At 45.3% G+C, this 16,172-nt stretch overlaps 1 protein-coding gene across 3 annotated transcripts in view; it reads left to right on the top strand.

Annotated features, from left to right (window-relative positions):
• LOC147706616 (cell adhesion molecule CEACAM5-like) overlaps window positions 1–16,172 on the top strand; it is a 250,203-nt gene that overhangs the window by 150,494 nt on the left and 83,537 nt on the right. For 2 of the 3 annotated variants that reach the window (XM_086933102.1, XM_086933104.1), the window contains one exon: window positions 15,949–16,014. The exons of the other annotated variant lie outside the window; for it this stretch is intronic. In XM_086933102.1, the coding sequence (XP_086789228.1) occupies window positions 15,949–16,014 (66 nt within the window). The remainder of the gene's footprint in view (window positions 1–15,948; window positions 16,015–16,172) is intronic. 3 annotated transcript variants of the gene reach the window in all.

The following is a 16,172-nucleotide window of genomic DNA, read 5'->3' as shown; positions in this document are numbered from 1 at the left end:
TTTTCTGAGCAACTTGAAAGCCATTATGTTCATCTAGAGCGGAGAAGAATGAAAACAAAGTCTGTTCGCCCTTCAATTTGGTAAATGTTTGAAAAATTGCCAAACGGTTCCCAGCACTGGAAAGGCCGGATTATTTATAAATTCTGCACTGAAGTCTCAACATCACCGTACATGGCATCTGCGGGTGGCAGTCCCTCCAATACCTCTAATATGATATCAGGTTAGCAGAGGTGGTTATCGCTGTTTCCCACGGCAGCCGTCGGGGAAAAGTAGATGCCTCTGTGCCTGAGACTGATGCTTGCATATCCGTTCTAGAGCTGTTCTCTGGTCCAAAAGGAGCTGAAGCGTCCTGTGGAGGCTCTAGGAACGCCATCATCAACATGGGAATACGCTGGGGACAGCTGTGCACATGGGCCCCTAAAGGCACCCTGAGCATGTATATGTCCAGTGGAGCAACCAATGTAAGTGTAAGACAGAGGTCAAACACGCGTCCAAATCAACAAAAGAGGCAGCGGAATACTGGTAGAATACAATCAAGCCAGGCTGGTCTGAAAGACAGGAATCAATGCTCACTCAGCTCTTGAAGCCGAGGTAACCGCATTAGGAACACCAATCGCTCACGACAACGCCGCTCCAGCAGTGCTCTCTCCATGTCTTGAGTGATGCTGACATCCAATGCGAAGCAATAAGAGTAAAATCAGGATGCCCGCTACGGAAAGCAGGACTAAAGGAAGCCCTCCAAAAACTCTTTGAAGTACGCAGGGGCAGATTTACAAGGCTTTTCCTGTGATTGTAAATATGGCCCCTTTACAAGCAGCACTTTGTGTGAAAGGGGCTTTTTATGGGTGTTGCTGTGGGTGTTCCCATGGAACACACATGGAACCAGACACATTTCTAGATTTACGTTGAATAGTAAATGTGGAAATGCCTCAGTATGCTACGCCACCCTAAGGGGAGCGTAGAGAGGAGCAACCAGGAGAAATGTTTCCATTTCCATACAGCTGTCAGACTTTTTTGCTGCAAATCTATTTTCAGCATTTATGTACAGATGGGATCTGTCTGTGATAGGGACTGCCTCATCTTCATTGAAGGTAATGTAGGTATACCCTGATAACCCAGGGCCAACCAGTCTTATCAGGTAGCAGACTTTTACTTGTGTCTGCAAGTGTTTTGAAGCTATCATGTCAGCTAGAACTGAACGTAGAGTGTCAGCATGTGTTTGAGTCCACTTGTTTGCTGTGAAATCTGGTCTGATTAAGTCATAGAAAGTTTTGACTCTTTCTGCTTTGTCTTGAATGTATGTTCTGCCGAAATTTAGAAATCCTAATATGAATTGTAAACCTTTCAGAGGGGGTATTAGAATTTTAGGAGGGGGTATTAGATTTACAGCCAGGCTTTTACCTTCACTTGACAGCTCATATCCTAAGAATAGAATCCTTAGATGGGCATTTTTTTATTTTTTGAAGTTTAATTTGTAGCCCAATCGGCACAACCAACATTTATGTCGTTCACTCTGCACAAGTGATCTGGTAATTCATCGTCCGCCAGATAAATATCATCTACATAGGACACTGCCTCTTCATCATTAGACTGTAATAGCTGTGATACCCTTGTCGACTGAAAATAGCCCGGGGCTGTTCTTATAGGCTTGGGGCAGGTGACAAAACTGGCACTGAGTGCCAAAGGCAGAAAATCCTGTCAAATATCTGCTTTCAAGAGCTATATTTTGGCAGAAGAATCCATTTGAGCTATCGAATGTTGTTCATAATTTCTTCTGCACGATATAAGTCATCAATGCGGCGCTGTGTGCGTTCTGAACTGCCAATGTTTTTGGCCATGTATTCAAGTGTCTGTAATCTAAAACCAAACAATGTGTGTTGTCAGATTTCACTATGGGAAATAAAGGGTAGTTCATTGACGAGGTGCAAGTTTCAATCACACATTGGTATTCAAGTTGGTCTAAGATTTCTTTGACCTGTTTCCTTGCTTCATTTTTTTTTTTTTTTTTTGTGAAAACCTTTATTGTGTAAAGAAAAGCATACAAATACGGGCCTACAACCAGTCAGGCCGGCCACGAAACATTATGCACAGCACATTGATCAACAAAGGAGGCGTCTGGTAGCACCCAGCATCGTATAAGCTAGTAGTCAAGTCAGATAAGGCTGAGCACTACTGCCGAAATCAGGATCAATGAAGGTTAATTTTTGCAGTTTTAACCATCTGGATCCCCATAGTGGGTCACTAATCAAGCAGCAATACAGAGAGGCAGCCCCTTGCTTCATTTTTAATAGGGTACTGCCTCTGTGGAGTTGGAGTAGTTTTTAATGGAATTTCGTTATGTTTGGACTTCACGTCCCACTACATGCGGTAACGAAGAAGTTTAATTTTTCTTGAGATGTCTCCCTCTGTTTGTAAATTTATTTCATGTAGTGTATGAGGGACACTCACTCTTGTATCAGGTGTATCCACCATGATATATTCATTCAATACTGCTGTCCCCAGAAATTCCTTCAGGATCTAGCATGCTATTGTTACTTCTGCCGCGAAGTCTAGCATTGTCAGAGCCCATTCCCTGTTCAGCAGCTGAGTCTTCAGTAACCTGAGCATTTGGAATTTTAAGCCAGCTACTTTTTTATTTTTGAATTCAGTCTTTGCTTTAGGTTGCTCTTCCTGTTTGAAAATGAAATCTGAAGTGCAATGTGTCTCCCTTTTTCCCTTTGGTTGATCTTCAGTTTTTTTGTTCTGACCGTCCTTGCCTGTCCGAGCTTTTTGATGAACCCTGAAAGGAACGAAAGGAACGTGTATCAGTTTCCTGATACCTGTCAGGTTTCCTAATGTTATCATGATTTTTAAGGTTATACCTCTTTACAGAGGACTCCCGTTGGGGAGACCCACCCCTTGATCGTGAAGTGTTTCTACTATTATCCTATTTCTTTTTAGAAAAAGAGGTCCTTGCTTTGAGTTCTCTTTTTCAGAACTACTCACCGCTATTGGTTTCCCAAATTTGGCTCCCAAGCTATCTCTGCCTAATAAAGCATAGATGTTGTTAATAGGTTTTGTTAATGCCCACTCCTGATTTGCAGTAGTTATTTCTCTTAGGTGTTTACGTATAGCCACCACTGCTGCTTCCCCCTTTATGTTGCTCAGCATAATTGGTCAAAATTACCTATCAGTTTCATCTCCAAGTCCAGGTCAGGTCCTGCTCCGTACTCATTCTGTATCTGTTTTAATACTTCAGGAATAATTGATATGGTTGGGGTACCATGTATTCTAATGTAAACTGCAGCAAAGATTGTTCCCCATGTGTTACAATCCTCAATTGAGGTAACCATTCCCATTGGCAAGCAAATTGTTAACATTCTGTGTTTTCCCTGCGGACCCGTACTGGGGAAATACTGCTTCCAGCTGTGTTATTTATTGAGCAATCGAGAATGGTACTTGATCCCTTCTTAATAAGAACGCACCTATTAATGCTTTTAGTGTTTGTGGACTAATATTGTTGTGGGCTGGGTCTGGACTATCACAGGTGGATCAGCTCTCACATGTTGTAATGTGTGTGTTTGCATGACAAACTGGACAATATGTCTGTATAGCCTGACTACTTCTTTGTAAAGTGCACACACTTCCCCTGCTGGGAGTGTGTCTATATCAGGATGTGGAGTGTAAGCCGCTAAGACCAGCCATGTCGCTCCTCCCATGCTGTGCGGACCTAGTCTTACGCCTGAAGTTGTGTCTTTTAGGGCGACTTTAAACTAGTTTTTATGTTCCTGGTAAGTTAACAGAACTTTAATGGATGTAATGGGATGTATTCTTCTGGTGGATCCACTTCAATGTATTCATGGAATATGTGTGTCTGTGGATCTGCAGGGGGGAATTCTACCCAGGAATAGAAAACCTCTGATCCGAACACCTTGTTTGCCTCAATCATGAAGGTAACATGGCCACCTGTTGCAGGTAATCCATGTTTTATTAATTTCAGAGTTATTGCCTGTCGGTAGTTTTCTGAAATGTTAGAAGCGTTAGCCAGTTCATCTCCTTCCTCACTTCCACCGCTATTTGCGGGTTCAGTCATTTTGGAATGAGAAGAAAGTAAAAAATGTTTAAGAGATAGGGTTTAGCACAATAGGGAACCTTTAGTCCTTACTAGCTTGTCTAAAACCTTCGACCAATACACAGGGTGTGCCTGCTCAGCTGAGGTGGATTAACCTTCCCACTTTAGGCGTTTCTGAAAAATGTGAGTAGGATTGTCTGAGAAAGCATGACTAAGGCTTCGGTGAATATCTCCCCATTTAGTGTATATGGTCTGGATACAAAAATATTGGCTAATGCTGATGATGTGGCTATTATCACCTCCGAGCCGGATAGGGCAATGATTGAAGTTGAGACATTGGCTGAACATTTTGGTTCATTTTCTGGTTATCGAGTGAACAGGGCACAAACCCAGATTCTAGTGAATAGGCATACCTCTGCTTTAGGTAGTAGGATTGTGGAAGAGGGTACGTATTTAGGGAAACGAGTAAGATCTATGGTCGAAGATTTCATAGATATAAATCTTACCCCCATAATTGATAAATTAAGAACAATATGTGGCACTGGGACAACTTAAAGCTATTTATAATCAGTAGATGTAACCTGATTAAGATGATGATTCTGCCTAAACTGCTATATGTCTTTCGTAAAATTCCCTTAGAAATACATAATGCATGGTTTATGCAGATTGAAAGGGAGGTTGCCAGATTTATATGGTCCTATAAGCAGGCATGTAGATCGAATATATTTCTATCTCTTCCTAGGGAAAGGGACGGTCTTGGTTTACCCAATTTTAAATTCTATTATTTAGCAGCCTCTCTAAAATATTACTGGCCTTTATTTGGTGTCATGAAAAATTGTGCCTTCAATATTTGAAAACTTGATCGGTTCACAAGCTAATGGTTGCCTGTTAAAAATATATGAACCTAATTACTTTAAAAAGACTTAGGAAGAAAATAGGGATTGGCAGATTTAGCAAATATACTCCATTAATGGAGAATAATCAGATACCGGGGACAGTGGCAGACGAGTATCTACAGAGCTGGGAGAAAGCAGGAGTCTTTAGGATAGGCGATCTTTTGACTGGGGAACATTTCGCTTCTTTTGAAGTAGTTATGGCTAGATTTAATATTAAGGGCCAGGATTTCTTTAACTTTTTACAAATAAGGGATTATCATTTCAAAAAAGCGGGTGGGGCAGTAGGGTTTTCAGTGATTCCATTGCTGGAAGTCGTTACTGGCATATCTGGTTCGTCAATCTCATCGTTGTATAGCATATTGCTGGAGGGTGTAACAGATGATATTGAAAAGCACTCTTTGTATTGGCAGGCCAGGGTGGATGTGGCAGACTCGTGTTTCCTCAAATCAATAGAAATGGCGAATGTGGTACTGCACGGCAAGCTTACTGGCCCAAAATTCTAAGCCTCTTTTTGAGCTATACATCACCCCGGCAAAAATTGTTAAATGGGGTGGTACGGATGGGACCCAGTGCGTAAGGTGTAATAGACATGGGGCGGATATGACTCACATTTTTCTACATGCTCTAGCTTAGATTTATTAAGAGGCAAAGTCTCAGGCTTTTTGCAATATGTTTTAAAAAAAAGAAGTTCAGTTGTCTCCTCAGTTTATGCTACTCGGGGTAACTGCTCAAGACGTTTCTAGCAGTGAGTTTTTATTCATAGGTATGTCTGTGCTTAGATTATGCATCACCTCAGCATGGTTAGATCATTTACCTCCAACCTTTTTGCAATGGAAAGCCCGGTTTCTACATATATTTAACTTGGAAAAAGCACTTTACGAACAAAAAAGTAGGAAAGGAAGAACTAAAGGGCTTAAGATATGGAGCCCGCTTAAAGATTGGGTGGAGGGATTAAGGTAGAAGAGTTAGCTTTGCCTTTAATTTTAAGCTAAAACAAAAAAAGAGAAAGCATGACTAAACTACTCAGAGTTTACTGTTAACGTAAGAACCGAACAAACCAATGGTGGTGCCATGTCGGGTTGTTTCTAGGCCCCCCCAGGACCTGCACATTTTGGATGACCTAAACTGAATACAGACTCTGGGCACCCCCACAGGATGGGTCAGCTGTTAGACCTGCTAGCTGTACAGTGCCACGACAACCCCCTGTACTATACAATGTGGTAGGTAGTTTCTGACAACCGCTGAACATGACAACCCTGATTCCTCAGGTATCGTGGAAACAATACAGTATCTTTCCCTCAGTCACTCATGCTAGCTTTTCTCAGAATACATAGAATGACTATTGGAATGGCTTCAATAAGTATTTATTGGTCAAGCATCAGTCTAGTATGAAACATGTTAGCTGCGACAATCAAAAGACAGGAGTAGACAAACGTAATCGCTAGTACCAATATCGTAAAATGTTGATACATTACTACCATAATGCTAATAAGATGAATACAAATATATTACATAAAACAATAGCCTTGGCGTACTCCCACGATGTGTATCCTACTAAGCGTGAGCGCAAAATCCGTTCCGCTCGTGGATTTTCGGTAAATCCGCAATCCGTGAACTCCCGCGAATTTACCGAAAATCCGCGAATCCGCGAGCGGCGGATCTGGGGGGCAAAAGTTCAAGCCTTCAAGCTTGAAGTTGTAACTATTTTAGGATGGCGCCAGCAAGCTGCCAGCGCCATCCTAAAATAGTTACTAAGCTAGCTTTAGTTAGCTTCAACAGGAAGCACTAATAGATCAAATAAAGCAGGTGCTCAAGCACCTGCTTTATTTTATCTATTAGTGCTTCCAGATGAAGCTAATTTAGTAACTATTTTAGGATGGCGCTGGCCGCTTGCCGGCGCCATCCTAAAATAGTTACAGGATGGTGGATGACAGCTCACTCAAGGGACCCCTGCGCACATCGGTGCGATTGCATAGTAACACACACATGGCCGCTGGAACTAGTTGAAGCTTAAATTCAGTGACTCATTCATCAGCCCAAAAACAATCGTGAGCGTCGTCGAGGCTTGGCAGGTGTGCCTTCTTCCCAAATCTACCGTCGAAAATCAGCTGTGAGGCTGGATAGAGGCCTTTGTATCCTTGACTCTCACGAGCGCAATCCTCGTGCTGTTCCTGTGACCAGGAGCTTCTTTCTCTTGATCTGCTGCTCTGATCGGTCCCTGACCTTTTATACACACAAGAGGCATGTGAACTCGCATGGAAGATCCGCCCATTTGGCCCCGCTCACACACACGGTGTGCACCGTCTTCCCGCCATTTACCCACTATGACGGACAGCTCACTCGAGGGACCCCTGCTCCCTTCGGGGGGATTGCATAGTAACACACACATGGTCGCTGGAACTAGTTGAAGCTCAAATTCAGTGACTCATTCATCAGCCCAAAAACAATCGTGAGCGTCGTCGAGGCTGGGCAGGTGTGCCTTCTTCCCAAATCTACAGTCGAAAATCTGCTGTGATGCTGGATAGAGGCCTTTGTATCCTTGACTTTCACGAGCGCAATCCTCGTGCTGTTCCTGTGACCAGGAGCTTCTTCCTCTTCATCTGCTGCTCTGATCGGTCTCTGACCATTTATACACACAAAAGGCACTTGAACTCGCACAGAAGACCCCCCCTATTTAAAAAAAATCCGCAAAATCCGCGAATCTGCAAATTTGCGGATTTTGTAAATCCGTAAAATACGCAAATACGCAAATTTGCGGATCGTGAATCCACGAAATCCGCTCATGCTTATATCCTACCTAACCGTGCCTAGCCTAGAGGTGTAGATGAAGCATATATGTATAAGCAAAGTGCTCAGCCGGCCCTCCGGGGGGAGGTTGGGGGTGCCGCCGAGCTCTTTGCCGGGGCTGATTTTCGGCCGATTTTGTTACAGGGCAGATTTTTGCAGCTATGCTGCATAAACGGCCCTGCAACAAAAACGTCCCCCAGGGGCTCAAAACTGGTCCCCACCCGTGCGGCGCACCGGAGGATTGCCCGGTGCCCGCAACGGCCAGTCCGACCCTGTGTATAAGTGCTAGGACATGTCCAATGGAACCTAATGGAGCCAAGAATTCCTCGGGAAAGTGCTAACCCCTCACCTGATGGTTCTGAATGAAGGGTCCCGTCTCTGCATCAAGGATGACACCCCGCAAGGGATATCACATCTCTGCCTGTCACAGGATCAGCCTGCAGAGTCTCGGTGCAGCCTGTAAGGAATTCTTCCACTGCCTTGGTAAGGGGGATTGAGAGTCTTTTATACTAAAGTGGTCACTCCGGGGTCTTTCTAGAATCAATATGTGTTGAAAACATTCACTAATCCCCTGCCAATCCTTTTCTAAACAAACATGAGCATATGCAGCCGGCTGTTGGTACGTCAGGTACAGGGATTAAGATATAAAAGCAAGAGCCGATGTCAAAGAGAAGGAAGTAAGCTACTGGTTAAAAGGTCATCTGTGAGTGTAATACCGTTATGTCGTGTGGATGGGGCAAAATGTACGTAATCGGTTGTACATGAAGGAACTAACCTAAGGGACATGACAAACGTCTTAGCCGACAACTCTCCATTACTCTTGGGTAGAAATGTGTTGCATAAATACATACACTATATATTCCTTCAGCATATATTTACTAGGATAATTTCGAATTGGATTGAAAATTTGGAGTGTTAATGCTTAGAGTAGGGAATTAAAAGGCAAATGGTATGTAGTAAAAGTGTTTTGACTGTTTGAAATAAGTGACAATTTGGCAAAGTTTATCTACCCCACTGTATGTAATGTCTCAACATTTAAGACATAATATCCATCTTTTAAAATTCTGAAGTTTGTAACTATTGATGGATTTATTTCTGAATAATTATATTAAATACACAAGATTAAGGTGGAGAGTAACCATCTTCCCACAACATTTGTTACTCCAAGGTCATTGATGAGGGGTGGTGAGGATTTTGTGATTCCAGATAAGTTCACATGTGGCAGTTTGGTTCTCTTCAATACTTGAATCTTTGTTAGATATCCAAGGCATTGTCTGATATCTTGTGGTAATCCTCTGCCAGCGAGGAGGGAGACCTGGGCTGACTGACAAAAGGAGGAGTCGTTGGAGGATTTCAGAATCTGAAGAGAGCATTGCATGGAAGAGTGAGAGTTTTAAAATCAGAGAAAAACATGCCCCAAACCACAACAGTGAAATGGTAAACACGTTGTGCATCAGTCGTATGTAAGTCTCTATTGACCAATTACTAAAAATCATTACAATCATGGAGAATAAAAGCAACAAGTCTTAAAGCAGAGTCATCAAAAATAATTTTTGACCAGATGCATTACACATTTCAAGATAATTCAAGGATGACATACTGTACTGGACCATTGAAATCACATGAAACATCATAAAAGTAGTATTTCGTCCATTTCATTATGTAACCACTCTATATAATAATAATAAAAACTTCCATGCGTTCAATCTTCGCCGCCTGGCCCAGCCGACTAATTGAAGTGCCTTTGTGCAATCCCTTCGCACTAGCTATACTTGATATGGACATCATATATAATAATAAATAATAAATTAATATGAAGAGCCTCCATGTCTCTACTCAAATCTTAAAAGCATTTTATTAGGATCATTTGCCTGGAAACCTATGTTTCAGAACACATTTCGGAAACTATCCTTTGGAGGACTCATTGATAAATTCAAGTAAATATCATCAAAAAGTTTATAAAGCCTACGTGCCTTCGTTTTTACATTTGTTTTTTAAAGGAGCAAGTTAAGATTAGAATTATTTGACTCATTTTGGGTAGATTGGCCAACTTTAATATCTGGTTGTAATGAACTTTACTAATTACAAACAGTAGGGTTTTACCTTAACTGACACCCATCTTACACCAGTGCAAGAGCAAGACTAATACAACAACAAAGCTATCAATACAACCATTTATTATTCCTGTAACACAGGCAAAACATCAGCCTGGGTCAGTTTCTTCTCAGCTATAAGGATGAACTTAACAAAGTGGGTTGTTATAGCAGAGGTATTCTCTAAGAGGTACGATATAATTGCTTTGCGACACGTTCTTATTCCTATTTCCTTAAAAATGGGTTTTAACAGTGTTTGCCTCTCTTGTCGCAATCTAGAGCAAATACATACAATATGCGATTGCATTTCATTGACACAAGCACATATTTCTATTTCTATTTAAAATTATTTGTACAGCGCACGTACACCAGCGGTTTCATGGCGCTAAACTGACAGAGAGCTGGGCAAAAAAAAAAAACCAGGGGCTAAATTGGAACCCATGAATGAGAAAGGATGTATTAATTAAAGAATTTGGCAAAACGGTGTGCCTTGAGCTGTTTCCGGAACAGCAGGTACGAAGTTGAAGCTCTGAGCTCTAAAGGCAACGAATTCCAGAAAATTGGAGCGAGGGTCGCGAATTTCGAGCCTCCCCATTTCTTTCTTCGGAACCGCGGAACAGTGAGAAGGGATTGAGTAGATGACCTCAGTTCCCTGGAGGGAACATAAGGGATAATCTCCGATGAGATGAAAGCCGGTGCCGTGCCCAGTCGTGCTTGAAAGGTGATGGAAGCAAGCTTAAACTGGACACGGGCACAGACAGGAAGCCAATGTAAGGACTTCAGGAGGGGAGTGGTATGGGAGGATTTTGGGAGTTTGAACACCAGGCGCGCCGCCTGGTTTTGAATCTGATGCAAACGCCGAAGACTATATGCAGGAATACCTGCATATAGGGCGTTGCCATAATCCAGGCGGGATACGACCATGGTGAGGGTGATTAGTTTTAGGGCATCAAATGAGAAGAAACGGGACACCTTGCGTATGGTACGCAGTGCCAGAAAGGAAGAAGAAACCACAGAGCTGACCTGGGAGTGAAGGGTGAGTTGGGAGTTGAGCTTGATGCCTAGAGTTTTAACTGAGGTAGAGGGAGCAGGTGGGGAACCAAGGGAAGGGGGCCAGAAGATAGGGGACCAGGGGCTGGATGAACCACCCGTCAACACCAGCTCAGTCTTGTCTGGGTTGAGTTTGAGATGGTTGTGGTTCATCCAGTCTTGGATGTGGATCATGATGGTTTGAAAATTAGGGGCAGAATCGGGGGAAGAGGAAAGATTGAAAACAAGCTGGAGGTCATCCGCATAATTGAATACGGCGACCTCCATTTGTTGCAGTGAAAAGATAAGAGGGGAGATGTAGAGGTTAAATAGGAGGGGGGAAAGGGAGGAACCTTGGGGGACCCCGCACCGAGCATCGCAGAAGTCCGCAGTGAAATCACCCAGGCGAACTGCCTGGGTGCGGTCCCTCAGGTAGGATGATAACCAAACCAACGCGGTGCCCCCGATCCCCGCCGCCCTGACACGGGAAAGTAAGATGGAATGATCCACCGTGTCAAAAGCGGCTGAGAGATCGAGGAGGACCAAGGCCTGAGGTTGGCTGGTATCCATTCCCTCCCTGAGGTTATCAAGGACCGAAAGCACTACGGACTCCGTAGAGTGTGCGGGGCGGAACCCGGCCTGGCGGGGGGCGAGAGCCCCGTTCTTCTCCACGAAAGAGCTCAAGGCACAGGTGACATGGCGCTCGAGTACTTTCGCCAGGAACGGTAAAAGAGAGATAGGGCGAAAATTGACTGGGACAGAGGGGTCGGCGCCCGTTTTTTTCAAAATGGGGACGATGACAGCGGATTTGAGTGAGTTGCACACATAATCTGCAATTTTGTGTTTGCCAATGTTGTACCCATCTCAGAGTCACATCCTTTGTTGGATAGCGGCCAAATCTTAACATAAGGACTCATTGTCAGTGAAATTGCTCTCCCACCCTCGCAGCTCCACCATTAAGTGAGGTGCCCCTGCCCCTGCACTCTTGAGTGTTAGTGATCGAGGCCCTCCTCCACCCGCAGGTTTCCCTGCGCCTCATCCCTGGTGGTCTAGTGGACCTCTGTCTCCTTTCTCTCACTCTGCTCCTTCACTCGTTTTTCTACCCTTTCTATCTTTCACCCTTCTGCACCTTTCTGCATCTCTGCTCTTTTGTGCCTTATTTCTGCCCATTTTCCCTTTCTCTACCTCTGCTCCTTCACTCGTTTTTCTACCCTTTCTATCTTTCACCTTTCTGCACCTCTGCTCTTTTTTGCCTTATTTCTGCCCATTTTCCCTTTCTCTCCCTCTGCTCCTTCACTCGTTTTTACTCGTTTTTCTACCCTTTCCATCTTTCACCTTTCTGCCCTTTTCTGCATCTCTGCTCTTTTGTGCATTATTTCTGCTTATTTTCAATTTTTTCTTTATCCCTTCTTTCCTCCCTTTACCTTTCCCCGCCGCTGCTGCCCCCGCGGCCCTTTCCCCCCCAGCCCGACCGGCCCAATCCAGCTCCTCTCCCCGCTCCCGCCTCCCAGCTGTCCAGCCCTCCCCGACCCCTACTTAATGGCGGCCACTGCGGGGACAGGTGAGCAAGACCACTGACTCATTGTCAGTGAACTTGCTCTCCCACCCTCGCAGCTCCACCATTAAGTGAGGTGCCCCTGCACTCTTGAGTGTTAGTAATCGAGGCCCTCCTCCACCCACAGGTTTCCCTGCGCCTCATCCCTGGTGGTCCAGTGGACCTCTGTCTCCTTTCTCTCACTCTGCTCCTTCACTCGTTTTTCTACCCTTTCTATCTTTCACCCTTCTGCATCTCTGCTCTTTTGTGCCTTATTTCTGCCCATTTTCCCTTTCTCTCCCTCTGCTACTTCACTCGTTTTACTCGTTTTTCTACCCTTTCTATCTTTCACATTTCTGCACCTCTGCTCTTTTTTGCCTTATTTCTGCCCATTTTCTCTTTCTCTCCACCCACCATCCACAGACACCAGCACCTGCTTCCACAAAGAAACTGGACCAAAATCACCGACGACCAGCTCATCTCCTCACTCAACAACTCCACCCCAACCATCGCGGAAAACGACGACCCCAACACAGCAGCCCGAACCCTGCATAGATGGAACTCGGACAGCACCAACACCATAGCCCCCCTCAAGAAAAACAACAATACCCGTGCCACGAAAGCCAGATGGTTTACCACTGAACTTCGAGACTCCAGGCGCACATGCCGCCACCTAGAAAAGGACTGGAGAAACACCAAATGCACAGAAGCCCACAACATCTTCAGAGCCGCCACCAACGCTCACCCTCAACTCATCAGAGAAACGAGGAAAAAAGCGATTGAAGACAGAATCTCCACCCACGCACACAACAGCAAGGAACTCTTCAGCATCATCAAGGAGTTCGCCCAACCCACCAGCAAGTCTACCGACATCCCTCCCTCACAAGACCTCTGCGACAAACTCAGCAACTTTTTTCCCTACAAAATCAAGAGCATCTACGACAACTTCGACGAAGACAACCAACACACTGTACCCTCACCAACCACCCCCGACACCCGGAAACCAGTGATTGATGACTGGACAGCCCTCACCACCAAAGACACACTGAAGACAATGAAGTCAATCCACTCAGGGGCCCCCACGGACCCCTGCCCCCACCACATCTTCAACAGAGCCGCTGACACCATCACACTCATGCTCTGCCACACCATCAACCGCTCCCTGGCGACCGCCTCGTTCCCCGACGACTGGAAACACACTGAGGTCAAGCCCCTCCTGAAGAAACCCTCAGCGGACCCCACCTACCTCAAAAACTACAGACCCATCTCCCTGCTCCCTTTCCCAGCGAAAGTCATCGAGAAAGCCATCAACAGCCAACTCGCCACATTCATTGAAGAACACAACATCCTCGACTCCTCCCAATCCGGCTTCAGAAAAAACCACAGTACGGAAACCGCCCTCCTCGCCGCAACAGATGACATCTGCACCCTACTGGACAGAGGAGAAACAGTAGCCCTCATCCTCCTAGACCTATCAGCGGCGTTCAACACAGTCTCCCACCGCACCCTAATACGCAGACTCTACGACGCAGGAATCCAGGACAAGGCCCTCGACTGGATCTGCTCCTTCCTCTCCAGCAGGACGCCCCTTTCCTCTCAGACCCCACACCTACCACCTGAGGAGTCCCCCAGGGCTCCTCCCTCAGCCCAACGCTCTTCAACGTCTACATGGCTCCACTTGCCCCCATCGTCAGAACCTACGGACTCAACATCGTGTCATACGCAGACGACACCCAGCTCATCCTCTCCCTATCCAACGAGCCCAACACCGCCAGACACAACTTTCGAGAAGGCATGGAAGCTGTCGCCAAATGGATGAAAAACAGCTGCCTACAACTAAACACCAACAAAACAGAAGTACTCATCATGGGCCCAAACCCCGACGCCTGGAGCGACACCTGGTGGCCCACCGCCCTCGGAAACTCGCCAACACCCACAGACCACGCACGCAACCTGGGAATCATCCTGGACTCCGAGCTTAAAATGGACCGCCAGATCAACTCTATCTCATCTTCCTGCTTCCACACCCTCCGCCTCCTTGGTAAGACCTTCAAATGGATCCCCCTCGAACACCGAAAGACAGTCACTCATGCCCTGGTCACCAGCAGACTCGACTACGGCAACGCACTCTACGCCGGAATAGACAAAAACCTCATCCGCAAGCTACAGAACATCCAGAACACCACCGCAAGACTGGTCCTCAACCTGCCAAAACACTGCCACATCTCCCAGCACCTGCGCACACTCCACTGGCTCCCTGTCGAGGTGAGAATCACCTTTAAGATGCTCACCCACGCACACAAGGCCCTCCACGGCACCGGACCAGCATACCTGAACAGCCGGCTCAAATTCCACGCACCCCAAAGGACCCTACGATCCGCCCGGCTCTCCTACGCCGAGGTCCCCCGCACCAGAAAGACCAGATCGGGAGGCCGCTCCTTCTCCTTCCTCGCGGCCAAAGCATGGAACACCCTTCCGCTCCACCTCAGACAGACAACATCGCTTCCCATCTTTGCAAGAAACCTCAAAACCTGGCTCTTCGACAGACCCCCTCCTTGATGGAATGGAACCTGCACCCCCCCCACCCCTAGCGCCTTGAGACCCTTACGGGTGAGTAGTTGCGCTTTAACAAACTCCTGATTGATTGTATCTATCCCTTAAAACCGGTTTTAAGTGGGAGGTTAAATAGGGTTGGGGCTCGGTTTTATTATACCGTTAATTAACCAACCTAGCATCCTTCTTTTGCAAGTGCCTCCTTATCCAATAAAAATCATTAAAAAAAAGTTGATTGATTCAACATCTGCTTTAAATCAATGTTGTTTCTATCCAAGTGTTCCAAAGAAAGGAACTTAAAAGTGTTTAGGCTCTCCGTTAAATAGGATCTCCAAGCACTAGCATAGTCTTTATTTATTATTTCTTGCCAACACGAGTTGACAAGAGAGTCAGAATCTGATAGATAAAATGAAAATAGACATTTTAGAAATGTAGATTGTCTCACCAGAGTGTGGCTTATTAGGCCAAACTCTAGTCTGTCATTGAGACTGTTCTAGGAGAAGGGCAGTAAATTCATACCTATAGTCACTTGGCAACAATCCAGGACAAATTCTCCTATGATGAAAGTTTTCAGTGGGGACAATTTGAACAAGTGGATGAAGAAGTATGTCTGTAAAAAAAACATAAATTTCCCAGGTGAGCAGATAATGACACCTTCTTGCGGAAGCTGGTGCAGCCACCGTAGATGATTGGTGATGAGACCCATTGTGACTCCCTTGTGTGACAAACCATACACCTGAACTTTAAAGACTCCTTAGATATGATTACTTGTCGAAAAAGGTTTCAGTATGTCATTGACACAACTGTTGCAGATGTTAATCAGAACTGTTAGGTTGGATAGAGGCTAGAACCTTTAGTTGGGCCAACAATGACTGATGGAAAGGAGGAATGCTTTTTGTGGAGCAGGAAAATTGCTTCCAAGGATAAGAAATCAGAGGGCCTGGTGATGCACTTCACACTAAGTACTCAAAGGATTCATCGAATGAATTTGTGATTGCTTTGTAGTGCCTGAAGCTGGTGGAAATAAGATCTGGACCTCCACCCCGATGATCGTCTCCATTCCAGAGAGAGGTAGGTCAGAATGAAGTGTGGTGTGAATTTCTTGTGTAACAAGGGTTGTGTGTTGCAGATTATAGGTGATTGCCATGGGTGAAGCATGAATTTCATGTCTCCTTTGGTGACTGACAAGCACTGAGCTGGACCTGTTAGTATGAGGAGCAGCACCTCAA

This window comes from Lissotriton vulgaris, chromosome 7, assembly GCF_964263255.1.
Source record: "Lissotriton vulgaris chromosome 7, aLisVul1.2, whole genome shotgun sequence".
In the NCBI taxonomy this organism is placed as follows: Eukaryota; Metazoa; Chordata; class Amphibia; order Caudata; family Salamandridae; genus Lissotriton; species Lissotriton vulgaris.
The sequence above is the reverse complement of the archived record's forward strand: the minus strand, read 5'-3'. Positions and strand labels throughout refer to the sequence as shown.